The following is a 22,300-nucleotide window of genomic DNA, read 5'->3' as shown; positions in this document are numbered from 1 at the left end:
TGGTAACAAAAACTGTCACCTCTGGGAAGATTGTATCACTTTAATGATGTCCTTGTTGGAGGAGAGCGAGTTGAGAGGGAAGTGTAACGGCTCTCTCTCTCTCTCTCTCTCTCTCTCTCTCTCTCTCTCTCTCTCTCTCTCTCTCTCTCTCTCTCGCTCTCGTTACCTCAGCCAGAATACAATAAGATTTCCAAGCCACAGAAACAAACAATTCCTTTCCTCATTGTTATTCTAATTTAAAAAGTTAAAACCCGTGTGGGTCAGCGCAAGGACTGGTATTCTGTTCTTCAATGATCAGATTATTTTTTTCTACTGGAGACAAAGATTTTTTCTGGGTCAAAATAGGTCAACTCTGCATCTAGTCAATGTCTGCAGGCAAGTTCCGGGTCACGAGAAGACAACACATGGCCGTGCTAGGAGCCTCGAATCTTAAATAATATTCCTACTTAGTGAGGGGTTCCCGGGGGGTCATCGCCCCGCGGCTAGGTCTCATACCAGGTCTTTTCTGACTGACGCCCTGGTGTCAGGCTGTTGGCACTTGCAGCAGGTTTACCAAGTTATCCCTTAGTGTACCGATTCATCATAGATTGTTAAAATGAACGGATAAAGGGATGACGGATAGCGGCCAATCTATCCACTGTGGATAGCTGGAGGGAAAGAAAGCTTGGCATAATCATGAATAGTGAACAGATATTAGTGAACATCTAGATAGATATACGCGTGTATACCTGGAGGTTATGGTTACCTGGAGGTTATTCCGGGGATCAACGCCCCCGCGGCCCGGTCTACGACCAGGCCTCCAAGATTGAAATATCGGCGGCAACACTTCAGGGCTGACATTTCTTCACACTGCCTCGAAAGGAACTCACCCTGTTACCAACAATGTAATTGTTATTTAACTGCGTGACTGGAATGTGTGTGGGAGGGGGGGGGTGAGTGGGTAGGTAGGTGGGATGGATACTTGTTGTGTTTCCCGAGGAATCATCCATCGGGTATGCCTCTTATGGCAGACAAACGCTGCTGTCAAAAGACACGTATTGAAATAAAAAGTGATTGCGGTTTGGTTATTGTTTTTCGTTTTTTACTTCCTCTTAATTTTCCATTTCCCTCCTCCTCCTCGCCACTTCCTCTCACGTCACATTACTCGTCTGTCATTTGTTTTCTGCGGCGGCCCAGTGTGTATACTACAGTTCTATCCTCATTATCTCTCCTCATACATGTCAACCTACGATCATCAACCTCACATACATTGTCATCTCTTTCATTCTATTTTAAGATCTCTTCAACCTGCATCTAACTCATTTTAGCTCATTTTCGAAATTGAATACCTTTGTAAATCTGTACCAATTTCAACTTTTTTAACCAATTTCCAACCTTTTTAATCTATTTTTAACATGTGTAACCTTATTTTGAACTGGGAGCCTTTTTCATCCCATTTACAAGGCATAAATAATTTGTACTTATTTCAGCGAAGTTTTTAATAATTTTTAGCTCATTTCGGCTTATTTTAGTGTATTTCGCCCCATTTTTAGCTCATTTCGGCTTATTTTAGTGTATTTCGCCCCATTTTTAGCACTTCTCAACCTGTCAGCTTCAAAACATTTTCATTATTTTCTCTTCATTTCGAATCGTTTCTAATTTCTTGGCTTTGGTGGGGGCACGAGAGAGAGAGAGAGAGCGCGCGCGCACGCAAACCCATCATCCGCAGCTCCGGAAATACTGTTTTAGGACCTTAAGTAAACATCACGGGTCACGAATATGTATTGAATCAATAACAATACTGACTAACCGAGGATTCGAACCCGTGTCGTTTCGGCCCGCCTCACGATGAGCGAAAATCACATGACTCTAACCCACAGGACCACGCAGTCCTACAAGAATCAACCATGAGGCGGGCCAAAACGACATGGGTTCGAATCCTCGGCTAGTCGCAGTGTTGTTATTGATTCAGTACCACTCCTTCGTGGTTACAATAATATATATATATATATATATATATATATATATATATATATATGCAATAAGATAATAGTAAACAGATATCACAATATGCAGAACAAACATGGTGAAAAAATAGTGAAATTCCAAGCGCGTTTGTGATTTCTCCCATTACCAAAGAACTGATAATGTTCCTTGATAATGTGAGAAATCACGAAATAGCTTGGAATCTCAGTATTTGTTCACAGTGGTTGGTCCCCGCGCGCGCGCGCGCGCACACGCACGCACACGCGCACACACACACACACACACACACACACACACACACACACACACACACACACACACCACACACACACACACACACACCACACACACACACCACACATACACACATCACACACAAATATCACACACACACACCACACACACACACCACACACACACCACACACACACACCACACACACACCACACACACACCACACACACACCACACACACACACCACACACACCACACACACCACACACCACACCACACACCACACCACACACCACACCACACACCACACCACACACCACACCACACACCACACCACACACCACACCACACACCACACCACACCACACACCACACCACACACACACACCACACACCACACCACACACACCACACACCACACCACACACCACACACACCACACCACACACCACACCACACACCACACCACACACCACACCACACACCACACCACACACCACACCACACACCACACCACACACCACACACCACACCACACACCACACACCACACCACACACACCACACCCCCCCCCCACACACACACACACATACACACTGGAACCCACACCTAGCCTAGCACGTAAAGAAACTAGAGAAAGTGCAAAGGTTTGCAACAAGACTAGTCCCAGAGCTAAGAGGTATGTCCTACGAGGAGAGGTTAAGGGAAATCAACCTGACGACACTGGAGGACAGGAGAGATAGGGGGGACATGATAACGACATACAAAATACTGAGAGGAATTGACAAGGTGGACAAAGACAGGATGTTTCAGAGATGGAACACAGTTGGAAGTTGAAGACACAGATGAATCACAGGGATGTTAGGAAGTATTTCTTCAGCCACAGTAGTCAGGAAGTGGAATAGTTTGGGAAGCGATGTAGTGGAAGCAGAATCCATACATAGCTTTAAGCAGAGGTATGATAAAGCTCACGGTTCAGGGAGAGTGACCTAGTAGCGACCAGTGAAGAGGCGGGGCCAGGAGCTTGGACTCGACCCCTACAACCTCAACTAGGTGAGTAGGTGAGTACTGTACATATGCTAGTCCTTTTATGTGTTTGACTCCTGTAGTGTACATATCAGCTAAGCGTGTACTAAACTGCTGTAAATGTAATGAACTGCCTCTTGACTGAGAAGGTAAGCATGTTTACAAAGATCAGCTGACCGCTGCATCAGCTGGTCTCAAGGACTGACGTAGGCAAGGTGCTCAGTAACGCTACTCAACGTTTATTTTGGTTCAGTTCCGGCTGTGACTTGAGTGTGTTCTCCTCTTGTCCTCCTTCCTCAGCTGTTTCTGCTGTCCTTATTCTTCTGCCTCTTCTCCTCCTGCTGCTTCTCTTTCTACTTTCTCGGATTTAGCTTCCTTTTTCTTCTGCATCTTCCTCTTCCTTGCCACGTGAGGCTGTCCCTTCCTCTCCTTGTCTTTTTCTCTGACTGTCTCATACTTCGTCATCAAGCTGTTCCTTGTTCATCATGTACAAAACGCGTAATACTATATCCCCCCAAATAGTCCCCCCCCCCACCTTCCCCTGGCATGTGAGGTCACAGTCGTCACTATGGTGAAAGTTTTCCCCCTACTAGTCGTTCACACTGACTCCTGTGAGGTGGTAACCTGATGAACATTCTTTTTACAAATGATGCAATTTTTTCCCACATATGCTGTAGCTTCCCTTCAAATACTTTAGCTTTCCCTTAAATACTGTAGCTTCCCATCAGACACTGTAGCTTCCCCTCAAATATTCAGGATTTGATGCAACTAAGTCACGGTAATTTGTAAAGTTGTGATGCCTTCCGATAAGGATACTGTACCTGTAGATGTCTTTATGTAACCCGTTTCAAGTGGGTCATTGCCCCCGCGGCCTGGACCCAGAACCAGTCTTCTGACTGATGGCTTGATCAGTCAGGCTATTGGTGCTTGCAGCACACAGTCCAGCGTGGGCACAACAGCCCGGCTGATCAGGAACTGAGGTCGTAATACTTTCACATTGAAACAGTCGTACGCATTACTGTAGCAACGTACCGGAGTGAAAGATATGGGAAGAAATATAAAATACTATACTCTCCCTTGCCCTGGGCAGGTCTCCGCGGGTAGAACTTGAAACTCGCCTTCATAAGTAACCAGTGAAAAACAGGGATTCCATAGGCACAACGTGTGTGTGTGTGTGTGTGTGTGTGTGTGTGTGTGTGTGTGTGTGTGTGTGTGTGTGTGAGAACATTTGTGGTCCAATACTATTCAGCCTGCTACCAGCAGACATCAAAAATATTGCCGGAACAAGTGCAGCAATCGAGAGGAAACTGAACCACGACCTCTGTGAAATACCATATCAACCAGGATGTGATGGCTAGGTGGCCCAGTAGTCCAACAGCAGTAATATCTCAGTTGAATAAGCAGTCAGCAGGAAAGTCTGGTTCCAGGTCTGGCAGCATGAGTTGAAAAACTCAAAATCAGTCATTGGCATGTGTGTGTGTGTGTGTGTGTTTGTGTGTGTGTGTGTGTGTATATATATATATATATATATATATATATATATATATATATATATATATATATATATATATATATATATATATATATGCAGAACAACCACTGTGAATAGAGAAATTCCAAGCGCATTCGTGACTACTCACATTATCTAGGAACAATATGATGTTCCTTGATAATGTGAGTAGTCACGAAAGCGCTTGGAATTTCTCTATTCTTTCACAGTGGCTGTTTTGCATATTCTGAAATCACCTGTTTACTGTGATCTTACTGCATATATATATAATATGGATGCTTTCTAGAAGGTTAATTTACGCAAAATATTTAGAGCATGTAGTGCTGAAATATTTTAATTTTCAGTGAGTTAAAAAATTCGAAAAAAAATATTAAAAAAACATATAGATTAAAGTTTTTATGGGTGAATATTTCCTAACAAGGTGTGGCGCTGCCAGAGGTACGACTGAGGCCAGCATAACGGCGCTAGTATCGTATATTTAACTCTCCTGACTACAAAATCACGAAAATATGCATGTGTGTTCATCCATTTATTATTTTGCTTTTATGCTTTCCGACGTGTAATTCCTAAGTTGTACAAGAAAAATGAGAAAATAATGAGAGGCTCCCTAAAATTCTTCTCCCTCTTTCTTCGTCCTGGAAGGAAAAAATTGAGGTGTTCTCCCTTTACTTCTATTGAACCCGAACATCTGAACGGGTGGGATTTGATCCCATGGCAAGTAAGTAATGAATGGGTTCAAATCCCATCCGTTCCGTGGTTTGTTTTCAATATTTTTATTACGATTCTGTGTAACCCAATTGCCTCCTGGTTCACAGGCAGTGTGTGGCCCTTTTCGGGGCCTGCGAGCCGCTAGCCCAAGCACCTTGCTTGACCAGGTTATCAAGAGGGTAAGCCAGGGCCTCAGGCTGGCCTGCAGGGAGAGTAGGGCACTACTAGAAGCTGGTAACAGGTGTTATTGTAATACTAGTACTCAGCTCATCTCTCGTCACCGTCACTGAGGTAGATCTGAACAACATTATGTTCAGGCTTAATTATCAGTGCTGTGTGATCACCTTGAAAACTTGAGTTGGTAAATACCAGTTAACACACCAGTGTTAAGTACCAGTTGATACACCAGTGTTAAGTACCATTTGATACACCAGTGTTAAGTACCATTTGATACACCAGTGTTAAGTACCAGTTAACACACCAGTGTTAAGTACCATTTGATACACCAGTGTTAAGTACCATTTGATACACCAGTGTTAAGTACCAGTTAACACACCAGTGTTAAGTACCAGTTAACACACCAGTGTTAAGTACCAGTTAACACACCAGTGTTAAGTACCAGTTAACACACCAGTGTTAAGTACCAGTTAACACACCAGTGTTAAGTACCAGTTAACACACCAGTGTTAAGTACCAGTTGACACACCAGTGTTAAGTACCAGTTAACACACCAGTGTTAAGTACCAGTTAACACACCAGTGTTGTTAAATACCAGTTGATACACCAGTGTTGTTAAGTATCAGTTAACACACCAGTGTTGTTAAGTATCAGTTAACACACCAGTGTTGTTAAGTACCAGTTAACACACCAGTGTTGTTAAGTACCAGTTGATACACCAGTGTTAAGTATCAGTTAACACACCAGTGTTGTTAAGTACCAGTTAACACACCAGTGTTGTTAAGTACCAGTTAACACACCAGTGTTAAGTACCAGTTGATACACCAGTGTTAAGTACCAGTTGATACACCAATGTTAAGTACCAGTTAACACACCAGTGTTATTAAGTACCAGTTAACACACCAGTGTTATTAAGTACCAGTTAACACGCCAGTGTTATTAAGTACCAGTTAACACGCCAGTGTTATTAAGTACCAGTTAACACACCAGTGTTATTAAGTACCAGTTAACACGCCAGTGTTATTAAGTACCAGTTAACACACCAGTGTTATTAAGTACCAGTTAACACACCAGTGTTATTAAGTACCAGTTAACACACCAGTGTTGTTAAGTACCAGTTGATACACCAGTGTTAAGTACCAGTTAACACACCAATGTTGTTAAGTACCAGTTAACACACCAGTGTTGTTAAGTACCAGTTGATACACCTGTGTTAAGTACCAGTTAACACACCAGTGTTAGTACCAGTTAACACACCAGTGTTGTTAAGTACCAGTTAACACACCAGTGTTGTTAAGTACCAGTTGATACACCAGTGTTAAGTACCAGTTGATACACCAGTGTTGCTAAATACCAGTTAACACACCAGTGTTGCTAAGTACCAGTTAGCACACCAGTGTTAAGTACCAGTTAACTCACCAGTGTTGTTAAATACCAGTTAACTCACCAGTGTTGTTAAATACCAGTTAACTCACCAGTGTTGTTAAATACCAGTTAACCCACCAGTGTTACCACCACTTCTCTGAGGAGGGTCGGGGCCTCCATGGGAGTCTGAACGATAACATCGCTGTTTAAACTTAAAGATCAACAAGAGCATCATACACCCTGTACATAGAAGTCTCGTACCTCAGACTTGTCTCCCATTCCTGGGCTTGCAGAATATTCTGTTGCACTGAGTAAACGATGATGAACGTACTACAGTATAACGGTGTAAGAATGGAAAAAAAAAATCATTGCAACCACTTTTTTTTTATATCGTTTAATTTCCTTATGTTGTTACCAACATCAGTTTCTTAACGTTTTCTCTACACTTACAAGATCTGTTTTCTTTAATTTAGGCTAGTTTAGGTGGAAAATGTGAATTGGTACACTCGCGTGTTTTTTAAGGGGTATCCATCTCCAGTTCCTGGACCCCCCCATTCCGTATGATTGGGGTTACCCAGCCGAGGTTACGGAGGTTGAATTGAAGTTTGTGTCCTCTTAACTGCAGGTCAAAGTGATGTGCCTTGATACTGAATCTTTGTGTCGTAGTTCAGTATTTTATGTCGCTAACGCATAACACACACAATATATATATATATATATATATATATATATATATATATATATATATATATATATATATATATATATATATATATATATATATATATATATATAACTGTAACCAGGAACGAGTGGTATTTAATCAATAACACTGCGACTAGTCAAGGATTCGAACCCATGTCGTTTTGCCCCGCCTCATGGTGAGCGAAAATCACATGACGCTCTAACCCACAGGACCACCAGATCTGGTGGCCATATATATATATATATATATATATATATATATATATATATATATATATATATATATATATATATATATATATATATATATATATATATATATATATATATATATATATATATATATATATATATATATATATATATATATATATATATATAAAATCACACACAGTCAAGAGAGGTGGGGACAAGGGGGTTATGGTGGATTGGAGGTGGTGTTCAAATCTTGCATCACAGTGTTGCCAAGAAGTCAACACCTCACCCCACTTCCCTGGCCCTACAGCTGTTTGTGTATTCAGCTAGTTATATGTGTGTGTTGGTGGGGGGGGGGAGGTTGAGTCTTAGCCCCTGGCTCCCGCCTCTCGAGTTTCGTCAACCGGCATTACTGGTTCCTGGCCCCCTTGGGTCTTATCATTCTCGTAGAACAAGGCAGTGAGTTTTCCTACACGGTATCCGCATCCCGCTCGTTCCTCTCGATACCTTGATGCTGAAGACGTATTTCCTAACTCCCGTGTGGCTTATCTGTGCTTTTACCCTCTATCAACAGTTCCTCTCCTTTGTGCCTCACATTTTAGGATAATTTTATCTGTCCTCCCTGTCGAATCCTCTAAGTATCTTTTATTCTTCGGTTAAGTCTCACTCGCCTTATCTTTTCTAGAATCGTAAGATTCACATCATCGCAGTTCTTGGCTAAGTTGGTTACCAAACATTTGATCGTATCCAAGTTGTGAACGTGTTTGACCAGGGATTAGCTTAGTTGTGTTTGCAACCTGTTAACTCTTACAACGTGTGTGTGTGTGTGTGTGTGTGTGTGTGTGTGTGTGTGTGTGTGTGTGTGTGTGTGTGTGTGTGTGTGTGTACTCACCTATTTGTGGTTGCAGGGGTCGAGTCTTAGCTCCTGTGTGTGTGTGTGTGTGTGTGTGTGTGTGTGTGTGTGTAGCCTCCCACCACACGCTTAAGAGGCCAAGTATGTGCTTGTTTATGTTGGTAGGTGAGTGTGTTGCCTTGCACATGGAGAGAGAGAGAGAGAGAGAGAAAGAGAGAAAGAGAGAGGAGGAAGGATTGAGTGTGCTAGAGAGTTACCGGCTGTGTTCACCAGTCTGCAATAAGAGAGCAGATAATTGCCGACAACTTCAGGGAAAACAGACACGAAGGCATTGACATAAGACACCTTTATTGAAGACGTTTCGCTCCTTTGAAGTGACAGTATCCGAACGTGCCTTTGTTGCACTCACCCAAAAACTACAACTGTTGTTTTCATAACATCATTTTTTTAACGTTTCATTGAACTTCGGCTTCAACTCTCTCTCTCTCGTTGTTTTTAAATTAGAGAAACAGGCTGCGATACGTCTGGCAACGAGGTGACCGAGGCAGAATAAGAAGCGTTTGAATTCAAAAGATTCCACTTGGCGTGAGAGTGACTTACGTAAAAAAAAAAAACTTACGTAAGCGAGGTTGTGGGTAATATAGACTATAAAATACGCAGCCTCTAACATTTTTTTTTTCGATCTGATGCTCACATTTCGAGATTTTTTTTTTTTTTTTTTTTGCAAAATATATTATCTCTATCTCTTTTTTATTTGCATTTTCTTTCATAATTTAGGCCCCCGGAAGATAACTTGCTACTGAGAGTTTAAATCACCATTATCAAATAGCACTGAGCTGGAGGGAAATTAATTACATAATTGTGTTTGTACCGCACGGTTAGTTAATTAAATTGTGGGGGATATATCAGTTCCTGACTCTCCTAGCCTTGTCAGGATGATTACCCCTCGTCAGGGTGATTACCCACGTCAGGGTGATTAGGAGAGCTTCTATTGGTAACTGCTAGCCTCGTCAAGGTGATTACCCCTCGTCAGGGTGATTACCCCTCGTCAGGGTAATTAGGAGAAATTTCATTGGTAAATACTATCCTCGTCAGGGTGATTATCCACGTTAGGGTGATTAGAACTTCCATTGGTAACTACTAGCCTCGTCAGGGTGATTATTCCTCCTGAGGGTGATTACCCACGTCAGTGTAATTAGAACTTTCATTGGTCACGGTGATTATATATATATATATATATATATATATATATATATATATATATATATATATATATATATATATATATATATATATATGTGTGTGTGTGTGTGTGTTACACAAATTTCGGACCGTGGTCCTTGTATATAAGAGGCCCAACACAATACTAAGAAATCTTGTAAAGCTATGGGATGAGATAACAGGGTCACAGTAGGTGTTAGATACAATCAAATCACAGTTGTGCTGGTTGTAAAATCATCCTAGTGTAAACTGTTGGTGAGCGGTTAAAGCCTGGTATTGCTCAGTGCTGACGACCCCGTTCAGAGGTATAAGGTATATACATACAAGGATCACGGTTTGAGTCCCCGTTCAGTATTTTATTTATTGGCAGTCGTTCAGTATGACATATTTTAGGTTTGTGTGTGTGTGTGTGTGTGTGTGTGTGTGTGTGTGTGTGTACACTGTTTTCGATATTCTTACATTCGAACACAGGATTTTCTTAGAAAGTTGGTGAGGGCATTAGGACTGTACTTTGTCGGGTCATTTGAACATTGTGGCGAATGATTTAAAAATGGAAGCATTTTTGCAAGCATAAGCAGTGTTCGAGAAATTTTTGCGGTCTTAAATCTCTATTGCTTTTGTGTAGTTCACATGTTGAGAAGCTTGCCAGTGTTTTCTTGCAGAACATGTGTGTTATTTCTCATGTGTAATTACCAGTTAGTAGCTACAGTGAGTCAAACTTGTGGTGTCCCGGAGATGTATATAAAAAGATTTCATGGAAAAATATTTAGATTTCTTCCCGAGGCCATTTAAATATTCCATTTCTTATGTCTCCCCATCGTTTAGAAATGCACAGTAAGGTATATTTTATTATGCAATATGGTACACAACGTTTAAGGATACTTGACTGGTACAAAAATGTTGGCGCATACAAAGCACAAGGTTTAAGGGATTCATTACACGTACACAGATGTGTTGGTCAAATATATTTCAAATATTTCATCTAATTCCTCAGAACTGAGGCACGTACCCAAGATACAAGAACCATTACTCCTTTCAACTACAGCACTGAGTCGCTAGAACAGAAATCTAGCTGCTCTAGGGTCCTTAGCTGCCCTGGTGAAATTTGCCTAGCCCCTCAAGGAATTTGGAGGCCCTCTTTCCCTGGAGTTTACATGGAGTCGTTTCCGGAGGTCACTGTCTTCGTGATCGGTCCCAGACCAGGTCTCTTGGTTGCTGGCTTGATCATTCAGTTTATTGGTGACCGCCACCCACAGTCCATATGCGCCACAACCCGGCTGATCAGGAACTGTTTTGAGGAAGCTGTCAAGTTCCTTCTTGAAGATATCTAGGGGTTTGTTGGTAATCCCCTTATGCATGAAGGGCGTTGAAGAGTCGTGGTCCCTTTACACGTATTAAGTTCTCTGTGTACTCATTACTCCCCTGCTTTTCATTGGAGGTATCCTGCGCTGTCTACCAAACCTCTTGTGTTCATAAGTAATAATTTCGGTGTGCAAATTTAGGGCTAATCCCTTCAGAATCTTCCGGATGTAGATTATGATGCATCTTTCTCGCCTACACGTAAAGGAGCACAGTTCTAGGAATTTCAAGCGCTACCAGTAATTTAGATGCTTGATTAAGTTTATAACTCGGCAATTTCACCTGCTTTGAAAGGGGCCGTTAGTACACAGCAACAATCCAGCCGAGAGAGAACGATTGACCTGTTTTGAAGATTCTAATTATCCACCCTATCATTTTTCTTACTATTTCGGTAATATTGTTTTGCTCCCAGGTTTCTCATATTTTACTTATATCTATTGAGTGGTTAGAGTTTGTACTTCGATCTTATTATTTCCTCCATTCTTCCTTTACATAGTAACTTAAATTTGTCCTCATTAAACATCATATTGTTGTCAGTAGCCCACAGGAGACTTGATTGATATGAACTTGGGGGTTCGCTGTGTTTTCTATGATTCTCACTTTCATACAGACTCTAGTATCGTCTGCAAAGGATGATACAGGGACTGGTGTCCCTACCTATGTCAGATATGAGAACGAAGAGAAATGGAGCGAGTACCGTGCCTTGGGGGGACAGAGTTTTTCACTGTAGCAGCCCCTTATTTCACCGTTTACTATTACTTTGGGTGATATTTGTTAGGAAGTTAAGTATCCATCTGCCCACCTCCCCATTTATTCCTTTTGTATGTATTTTCTGTGCAATTACCCCATGGTTGCATTTGCCAGAAGCTTTGGCAAAGCCAGTGTATATTTCATCTGCATTTTCCTCGTTTTCTGTTGAAGGCAGAAGCGACCTGTCCTGAACCCATGTTGACCTGGGTTGAGCAAATGCTGTGATTCCACGTAATTGGTAATCATGCTTTAAACCCTTTAAGAAATTTTGATAATATGGGAGGTTCGGGATATTGGTCTGTAGTTATTTGCAATTGCTTTTATACCACCTTTGTGGACTGGGGGCAATATCATTAGTTTTTAATGACTGTGGGATGATTGCAGTGTTTAGGCTCCTCCATAGAATGTTTAAGGCATGTGACGAAGGTTTCTTCCGATTCTTGATGAATATCGAGTTCCACGAGTCTGGGCCTGGGGCGAAGAGAATGGGCATTCAGTCAGTGGCTTCGAAGTCAAGTGGGGTTAGAGTTATATCAGAGATTAGGGAGATGTCTGTAGCATTTTGGGTCTCATTCATGAAGAACTCTGATTAATGGCTCACTGAACACTTGAGTCGTACTGGATGTGTGTGTGTGTATTATATATATATATGTAATATAATATATATATGGGCCAACAGGCCTCCTGCAGTGTTCCTCCTTTCTTATGTTCATATATATATATATATATATATATATATATATATATATATATATATATATATATATATATATATATATATATGTATATATATAAGGGGTCCACCTCTGGTGTAAATTGTGGGACCCATAGCCTCGGAGAAGTGGATAAAAAGGCTTCAAGGAAGAATATTTGGATTTCTTCCTGAAGCCATTTGAATATTCCACTTCCCCTACCACCCCATCTTTTAAACTTTTTTTTTTTACCAATAGGAATATTTTATTACATAATATATATATATATATATATATATATATATATATATATATATATATATATAGATATATATATATATATATATATATATATATATATTGTGTGTGTAGTAGTAGTAGTTAATAGTTGTCAAAGGCACTTATCGATAGACACTTGGCATGTTTTGTGTGTGCGCGTGTGCATGTTCAACTATTTGGGCGGTTTGTGTGTTTGGAGGGGATGATAGGGATGGGGTTCCCATTCCTTCCCTGCCCACAACTTCTTCCCTCCCGGTCTACAACCCCACCATGGCACGAAACCCCTCCCTGCTGCCCGCAACTTCCCCCCCCCCTTCCCCCCAACGCTCGCACTGGATAATCTCCCACTTTGATAACGGCATATTTGGATTCCTGTCCGCCTCCCCAGCTTTCACAACCCCGAAGATTATATAAAATAAAAAGACTCGCATTCTTGATATTCTCCTTCATTTAATTATTAGTTATTCTTTTTAAATTAATTTCAGGCGAGTCAGAATTCCATAGAATTCGAAAAAAAAGGCGATTGATTGATATATAAATATATACTGGTGGCAATGGAATGGGCGTCCTTGGCCAAGGTCGGCGCGCCTGACGATGCTCTTTTCGTTTTCCTTTTTTTTCAGGTCTCCCGTTTTCTTTCTTGGCCGCCATTGTGACCCTTGACAAAAGATGGGGTGAGAACGGTCCGAGGGTCGCCAGGGGTGTTTTTGCGGACAGGGGAAAGAGAGCCTTTGAATTTAATGCTTCTGCAGTTTATAGCTCTGTAGGTCTAGTTGTATAGGCGACCCGTAGCTCGCTGCTGGAACTTTGGCCTCAGCACTGAAAAGATCCGGGTTCGACTCCCGGTCTGGGTGTGATTTATGGGAATGCCTTCCTACATCTGCCGGAGATATATATATATATATATATATATATATATATATATATATATATATATATATATATATATATATATATATATATATATATATATATATATATTTATTTATTTATTACCTTGGGATAGTAAGATTTTTGAAGGCATTTATATAATTTTAAACTTTTACAGTGGTGTTATATTGCACATTGTGTAACAAGCAAATTGTGACTAATGCTCGTAACATTTTACAAGAATATACTGGACCAGATCATGGTAGTTTATAAAGGATAATTGAAAAATGCTGTCGTGGTCAACACTCCCGTTGCCTGGTCCAAGACCAGGTCTCTTGGTACATCAGGGCCTGATCATCTAGGCTGTTATTGCTGGCTGCACGGAGTAGAACGTACGAACCACAACCCGGCTGATCAGGAATTAGCTGAATTAAGGAATTTATCAGATTCTCTCTTGAAGACAGCCAGAGGTATATGGGCAATCGCACTTTTATATATACTGTAAACTTTGTAATTAGAAAAGCTTAATGGCTCACTGAACACTGAGTCAAATTCTACAGCTGACGTTATCCTCGTTGGTCTACCAGAATATCAGCTCAGAACCTTTGACTTTCAACACTGAATTACACTGTGTGAGTGAATGCGTTAGGGGGAACATATTAGCAGTCGACAATAATGTGTAACTATCATCATATATAAATGAGTAGAAGTACTTTGCTGAATTCTGTCAAAACTACAGAAAAAGAAATACCCCAACCCGAAGGTGACAGGGAGGCACAGGCCGCCGCCATCACGTAACTCTGGAACGTGTCATCGCCAGCAGTTAATGACACTCAATTACAGACATCGAGACTAGTGTAACAGTTTAGTAAGAGGCAAGGTCAGAGGTTGGTACTCATGGATGGAGAAAATCGCACCCGTTAGACGCCATCCGTACAGGAAAGTGGCGACGGGGTGCCTTGTTGACTTGTCTTGTGTGCGAGGTATATTATGTCGTCTGCACAACTCCGGATACAAGAACGTTCTTTGGGTATAAATGTTGTTCTTTTGGCATAAATGTTGTTCTTTTGGCATAAATGTTGTTCTTTTGGCATAAATGTTGTTCTTTTGGCATAAATGTTGTTCTTTTAGTATAAATGTTATTATTTTGGTATAAATATCGCTCTTTTGGTATAATATCGCCATGAATATTGCTTTTTGCTAAAAATGTCGTTCTCTTGGTGAAAAAATCTCTTGATAATATTGTAGTTCTTTAGTTATAAGTTCTTCTTTCCTTTTGTTTGTTCTCCGTTTAGATTATTTTCTGAAAGCTGCAAAAAGCCTATTACGTTCAGAGTATTTTCTGAAAACCTTAGATCGAACCTGACTACCTTCCATTCCCCATAGGACCCCCTACAGATTTAGCGCTCCCAAATATGCATGATAATCGTACCCCAATCCTCAACAATAACGGAGGGAAGGAAGACTGTGAAAATAAAAATGGGTATTTTGATACCGACAAGATGTGGAACAAGACACTTACGTGCAATTCAGGACATCTATTAGAGGAAACCTTTCGCCACTCGAGGCGAAACGTCTCTCTTTCCACAAGGAAGACTAGTTCAGTTACTGCGGCGCCATCCAAATAAGCGGAAGATTGGTGCAAGACTTAGAAACATTGCAAAAAATGATGTCAACAAAGTCTTTAAGTGGGCAGTAGACCACCTAACTCAGTGGTTCCCAAACTGGGGGTAATTTAACCATTTTTGGGGGGTAATGGAGAGGTGACAGAAAAAAAGTTATGAATTCTGAAAATCAAGAAAACAATGCGGTACCCGGTATGAGGATTATTGTTAACTTTGTCTTAGTATATAAAGTTGTAAAGTAAACCTATTATAAGTAAGTAATAAAGTTAAACCAAATAACAATAAACATCAAAAACTAATATACAGTATTAGAAAAGAAGAAATATATAGCTAAGTGTGTGGAAACCCAAAAGTATTTTGACAAGTATGCTTCAGGATAAAAGTCACTCAGTAGCCCAGATCGACCTGTCCAGTACGCGTCACTCACTTCCTGAGGCTGCCTCTATTTCACACTGTCAGTTTATCTGTGAGCATCAGCCGAGGTAGACAAAAGCTGGTATGAAGCCAAGAATTCCTAAACTAGCTTCAAGTATGCAACTCCATCTATCCCACTGATGTTCTTGACATCTTTGGTAATAGTCATTAGAGATGCACAATGTTCAAATACAATAAATAAAAGAAAATATCTCAAGTGTTTTAATTTAGCCATATATATCAATAATAACAACATTTTGTGAAAGGGGTAACATGCTTTATGTGGCATGTTAAATTGGCTAACAAGCTGAAAAAGTTTGGGAACCACTGTAACTGGATCAGTTTTCAAACTCATAACACGAATCTTCCCTTAACTACTAGTCTCATCACAAAATCAGCACCATTTTTTTTTTTTTTTGGTCCGATATTCTCGTTTCGAAGCTTGAAAATGTGGTAGGGAGAGGGAGGAGGAGGAATGGGGGGGTTAAGGGGCTAATATTTCACAGGAACCATATTCAGAAAGCGTGTAAGTTTCCAGTTACCCAGTTTGTAAGTGTTTGCACGAACAAGGGACTCTCAGGACAGTTGAGGCTCCATATTAGGTCCTGCTATCCTTGTGCATTTGTAGCAGCGAGCCTGTTAGACCCACCCTTCTCCTTTCATGTCATGTTAAAAGGTTACAATAAGGTGAAAAAAAAGTGCTAGTGACGAAGAGAAAATAAAATGGCATTACTCCATGATGCCAAAGTCCCTTCAGCTGGAGTTCAAATCACGTGTCGAAATGAGTGTGTTTATTTGCATTTTTAAGTTATATTTTTTATTATCCATTTTCACGTCCTTGTGAAATGTTTAAAATCAAAGTAATAATTCCTAAGAATCCGTGAAAATAATTGCTAATAGCATTATATTGTAACATTATTTGTAAACAACGTGTAAAAAAAATTTGTCAAGTGTATTTTGTTCTTTTCACGTCTTTGTGAAATGTTTAAAATCGAAGTAATTAATTCCTGAGAAAGCGCGATGATATTCACTAATGGCGTTATGTTGTAACAATATTTGTAAATTAACTACTAAACTACGGAGATTACACCAATAAAAACTAATGTAGTTTAAAAATTCTTTCGTACAGAGTGATTGAGCAGTAGAGCTGTGGAGTTGCCTTTGGGTGGACATTAGTTCAGGCCACAGTACTTATACAATTTGTGAACTTTACGTTAGGGTGAGATTCTCATTTTTTAGTAGTAGTTGTAATTGTAACGACACTTGCTGTAGGAAAATATGAATTAATTACAACTTGGTCTTGCAGGAGTTGGCCCAGCTGATCGAGGAAGCCAACCAGTCCTTGGAGGAGTCTGGGACTCCTTCTCACGAGATCTTGGTGGTGGTCCTGCACAGGGAGATCGTCGGACACGGCTCCATCGGCATTACCCTGGCCGGAGGTGCAGACTACGAAGCCAAGGAGATTACTGTAAGTGGCACTGCATGCCTCCCAAGACTTAGCCCGCCATAGTGCCAGCACAGCCAATCCATAGTACTAATACAGCCACCCCCTTGTACTAACACAGCCACCCCCTTGTACTAACACAGCCACCCCCCTTGTACTAACACAGCCACCCCCTTGTACTAACACAGCCACCCCCTTGTACTAACAGTCATGCCCATATACCAACATAGCCACGCTCGCGTACCAATCTATTCACTCCCTACTCTCAACACAGCCACGTCCTAGTACCAAAACCATCACGCCCAGGTACTAATTCATTCACGTCCTGGTACCAGCGCAGCCACGCCCTAGTACCTACACAGCCTTGCCTTAATACCACAGCCACACCCACGTACCAGCAGCCACGCCCTAGTAACATAGCCACACCCTAAAATCAACACAACCATGCCCAAGTACCAACACAACCACGCGCAAACCTGAACAGCAACGCTCACACATTCACTCCCACACGCATACAGTCATCCAGTCATGGGAGGGTCCTTGATGCTAGTGAAGCTCTCTTGATCCAAAGAATTGGACTTTGCCTCCCCTTCCTTGGATCGAACCTAATTGCCTCCTATTTGTTGCTTCATGACTTCTTCAGGTAAAGCGCTTCTCCCAACTAATAATAACAACACTCCCCAGGGTGTAGTGGTAACAACGCTTTTATACGTATATAGGTGTGATGTATGGGGTTTGAATGTTGCATCGAAAAGGAGGCTAGAGGCAGCTTGTATGTCATGCTTGAGAGAAATGTGTGGTGTGAATATCATGCATAGAATTCGGAGAGTAAAAATTTAAGGCGATGTAGAGTCACCAGGGAGCTGAAGAAGGGTTGTTGAGGTGATTAGGGTATGTAGAAAGGATAGACAGGGACAGTGGAAGGTAGAAGGGGCAGAGGTCTTCCCAGGAATGGGCGGAGACATGGGATACAAGAGGCTTTGAGTTTTATAGGCTTGAACATCCAGCAGGCTTGTGCGAGAATATTAGGAGTAATTGGAGGCAAGGCGTTTTTAATGGATGTACTGTTGGAGTGTGAGCAGGATAACTTCTATGAAGAGATTCGGGGATACCGGTTAGCCGGCCTTGAATCCTGGAGGTGCAAAGGCCAGTGCCTGCACTCTGAAAAAGAGGTGGAGATGCTGCAGACGGAGGGATAATCTGCTTTTGATTTAAGCACACTTCTGGAAAAACGACGATTGAGTGAATATTGGTGATATTTTTTTCTTTGGGTTTTTCTACCTTGCCGGGAGACGGCTGCGTCTCTCTCTCTCTCTCTCTCTCTCTCTCTCTCTCTCTCTCTCTCTCTCTCTCTCTCTCTCTCTCTCTCTCTCTCTCTCTCTCTCTCTCTCTATATATATATATATATATATATATATATATATATATATATATATATATATATATATATATATACATTATATATATATATACATATATATATATATATATATATACACACACACACACACACACACACACACACACACACACACACACACACACACACACACACACACACACACACACACACACACACACACACAATAAGGCTTCAAGGAAGAATATTTGGATTTCTTCCCGAAGCCATCTGAATATTCCACTTCCATTACCACCCCATCTTTTCATTCTTTTTTACCAGTAAGTATATTTTATTACAAAATATGGTACAAAAGATATAAGAGATACATTGTTGATGTAAAGATGGCATATACAGTACATGAGGTGTGAGAGATACATGTCTAGTGCATATTGTTACGTGTTTGTCACTGATTATAATGCGAAAATCTCATCCAGTTCCTCATAACTGGGGCGCGTGCCCAAAATACAGCAGGCATTACCTCTGAACAGAAGAGCTGAGTCGCTGGAACAGAAAACTAGCTGCCCTGGGATCCCTAGTTACCCTGTTGAATCTTTTGCCTAGCTCCTTGAGGAACTTTGATGCACTCTTTCCCCATGAGCCAAGGATCTCCGAGCCTATGGGAACAAACATATAATGATGGGCGAGTTCTCCGTATTTTCTCGACTTTTGGGACTCCCTGAAGCTGGCAGCTGCCATTCCTTCCTCCCTGGTGTATTGGGGATAGGTATCAGGCAAGGTAGATGCACATGTGTAGTCCCACACCACCTGCTTGCCGTCTGTCCAGGCTTGAAGGGTGATACCATCTGGACGCTTTTGGCTGCCATCAGATCTGCATAGTTGGGGTGGCTCCCTTACTGCTGGGCATCCGGCTGTTGTGAGGCTTCTCTTGATAATGTTATTAACCTCTTCATATCTTGCACTCTTTCCCTCTGATTTATGGCACACCAGACCATGGTACCCGAATCAGTTTGCTGCTTCACTGTCACAAATACACCTGTGCTCGGCGAGAACAGGGACAGCAAGTCGAAGGACAACACCAATGTGGTCTGTGGGTCAAGGCGTGTGCCAAGGCTGGAGTTGGGAAAAGCCAACAGAAAGTCCCCTCCATGAGGAGCTCTCACTGCTAGGAGGTGGGCTCTATCCTTCCCTGACACACACTGAAGTACTGTTGAGGCTATGTTCTCCAATGTTGGGCCATCCCAATGCGATTATTTGTAGTTGTTGGGGGGAGCAGGTCGGATTTCCAAGCCCGTTAGATTATCCCAGATCATGGCTTCGTTAACGAACTTCTGGTCATGGACTCAAATCTTGTCCCTAAGATGTTCAAGGAGAATCACTGCTACAAGCCCTCTGCATGCAATGCAGGAAGACAGGAAAGCAGGTAGCGCATGCTGTGACGACTTGCGGACACCAATGCCTCATATATATATATATATATATATATATATATATATATATATATATATATATATATATATATATATATATATATATATATCTTTCAACACACCGGCCGTATCCCACCGAGGCAGGGTGGCCCAAAAGGAAAAACGAAAGTTTCTTCTTTTAGATTTAGTAATATATACAGGGGAAGGGGTTACTAGCCCCTTGCTCCCGGCATTTTAGTCGCCTCTTACGACACACATGACTTAGGGAGGAAGAATTTCGTTCCACTTCCCCATGGAGATAAGAGGAAATAAACAAGAACAAGAACTAGAAAGAAAATAGAAGAAAACCCAGAGGGGTGTGTATATTTATGCTTGTACATGTATGTGTAGTGTGACCTAAGTGTAAGTAGAAGTAGCAAGACATACCTGAAATCTTGCATGTTTGAGACAGAAAAGACACCATCAATCCTACCATCATGTAAAACAATTACAGGCTTTCGTTTTACACTCGCTTGGCAGGACGGTAGTACCTCCCTGGGTGGTTGCTGTCTACCAACCTACTACCTAGCATATAGATATATATATATATATATATATATATATATATATATATATATATATATATATATATATATATATATATATATATATATATATATATGTGTGTGTGTGTATGTGTATGCCGAATAAGTAAAACTTGCGATTTAGGCTTAAATAGCAACGCTCTTCTTGCCGAATAAGGCAAGTGAAAATTTGTGTATGCAATAATTTCGCAAAAATTCTGAACCTAACGAAAAAATATATTGCATTGTAAACATATATAAAATATATTTAGTTGGATTAGGCTGAATTAAATTGCGCTTGTTATGATAAGGTTAGGTAAGTTTCCTAAGGTTCTTTTGATACAAAATCATTAATTTTTATATTAACATACATGAACAAAATATATCTTTCAATGTATAAGAGAACATTTTAGAAAGGACTTAATTTTAAACGAGTTCTTGCTAATTGACCAGTTTTACCTATTCGGCATTCTCTTGCAGGCATGATTCTTATTTTTTATGGTAAATGTCTAAGGAAAGTATAGTAAATCCATATATATTGATGTGTGTTAATGTGTGCATTGATGTATGAAGTGATGTAAGTATTGGTGTTTATGATGTGTGTATTGATGTAGTATTTGTGTATGTATTTATGCAGTGTCAGAAGTGCAAGATGTGCCGAACGGGCTGGCTGCTTTCTAGTCACCTCATTGTCTACCATATGTGGACAGGTCTCTTCCACCTTCTTCAGCCCCCCTCCCCCCTCCTCCTCTCTCACTTCTCACTCCTACCCCGAGCACCAAGGCCATTACACTCTCCCACTTTGCCAACATTACTCTACCTCACTCATTATTGCCATTACCTTACCCACCACAACCTCCTAGTCCCTAGGCGCAGTATGATCCAAACGGATTTAGCGCTCCTCCCATGTGAATACAGTGATATTAATCGGTCAGCAGAACCTAGTTTTGAGAAGAGCAGTTGTTCAACTTTTTTTTTATTTGTCACCAGCAGACCTGAATTGTGCACTTGCTCTTGAAGGTCTCTTGGCCCGAGGAATTGGAGGCGCCCTTCGTTCCTCAGATCATACTTTTATGACCTGTAGGTTACTTTAATACTCCTCGGTGGATTTCAGCCATTAATTATAGTCTGAATTAAGAACATAAGAATGGAGGAACACTGCAGCAGTTATAAACCTTGGTAATAGAAAGAAAACGTTTTGGTCCTCGGACCTTGATCAGGGTCTTAGTACTGAAACGTTCTCTAATAAATATGTCCTAGTGTTCGCTCACGTCTCTTTCTAAATCACTGCAGCAGGCCTACTGGCCCATACTTAACAGGTTCTCAAATCCAACTTTTCCCACCCACATTTTTCCAACCAACTTGGTGTTACCCAAGGAATTAATTTCAGTAACCGTACCGTATTAAGAGAGATTATTATGAGATATTATTTTGTGTAAATGGTAACCAGCCTAACGAAACCCACCTCAACGTGTTACCAACCAAGAAAAGTACTGTTTTTTTTTTCTATCTAAAATAATAGTTTGCACAAGAAGCACTTATTCTAAATAAGTT

General features: G+C 40.9%; 1 protein-coding gene across 3 annotated transcripts in view; it reads left to right on the top strand.

The window, feature by feature from the left end:
- LOC128687164 (uncharacterized) overlaps positions 1–22,300 on the top strand; it is a 135,261-nt gene that overhangs the window by 88,779 nt on the left and 24,182 nt on the right. For all 3 annotated transcript variants that reach the window (XM_070092730.1, XM_070092731.1, XM_070092732.1), the window contains one exon: positions 17,256–17,417. In XM_070092730.1, coding sequence (XP_069948831.1) covers positions 17,256–17,417 — 162 coding nt within the window. The remainder of the gene's footprint in view (positions 1–17,255; positions 17,418–22,300) is intronic.

Source organism: Cherax quadricarinatus, chromosome 40 (genome assembly GCF_038502225.1).
Source record: "Cherax quadricarinatus isolate ZL_2023a chromosome 40, ASM3850222v1, whole genome shotgun sequence".
NCBI classification, from domain to species: Eukaryota; Metazoa; Arthropoda; class Malacostraca; order Decapoda; family Parastacidae; genus Cherax; species Cherax quadricarinatus.
This window is presented reverse-complemented; position numbering and strand designations above follow the sequence as displayed.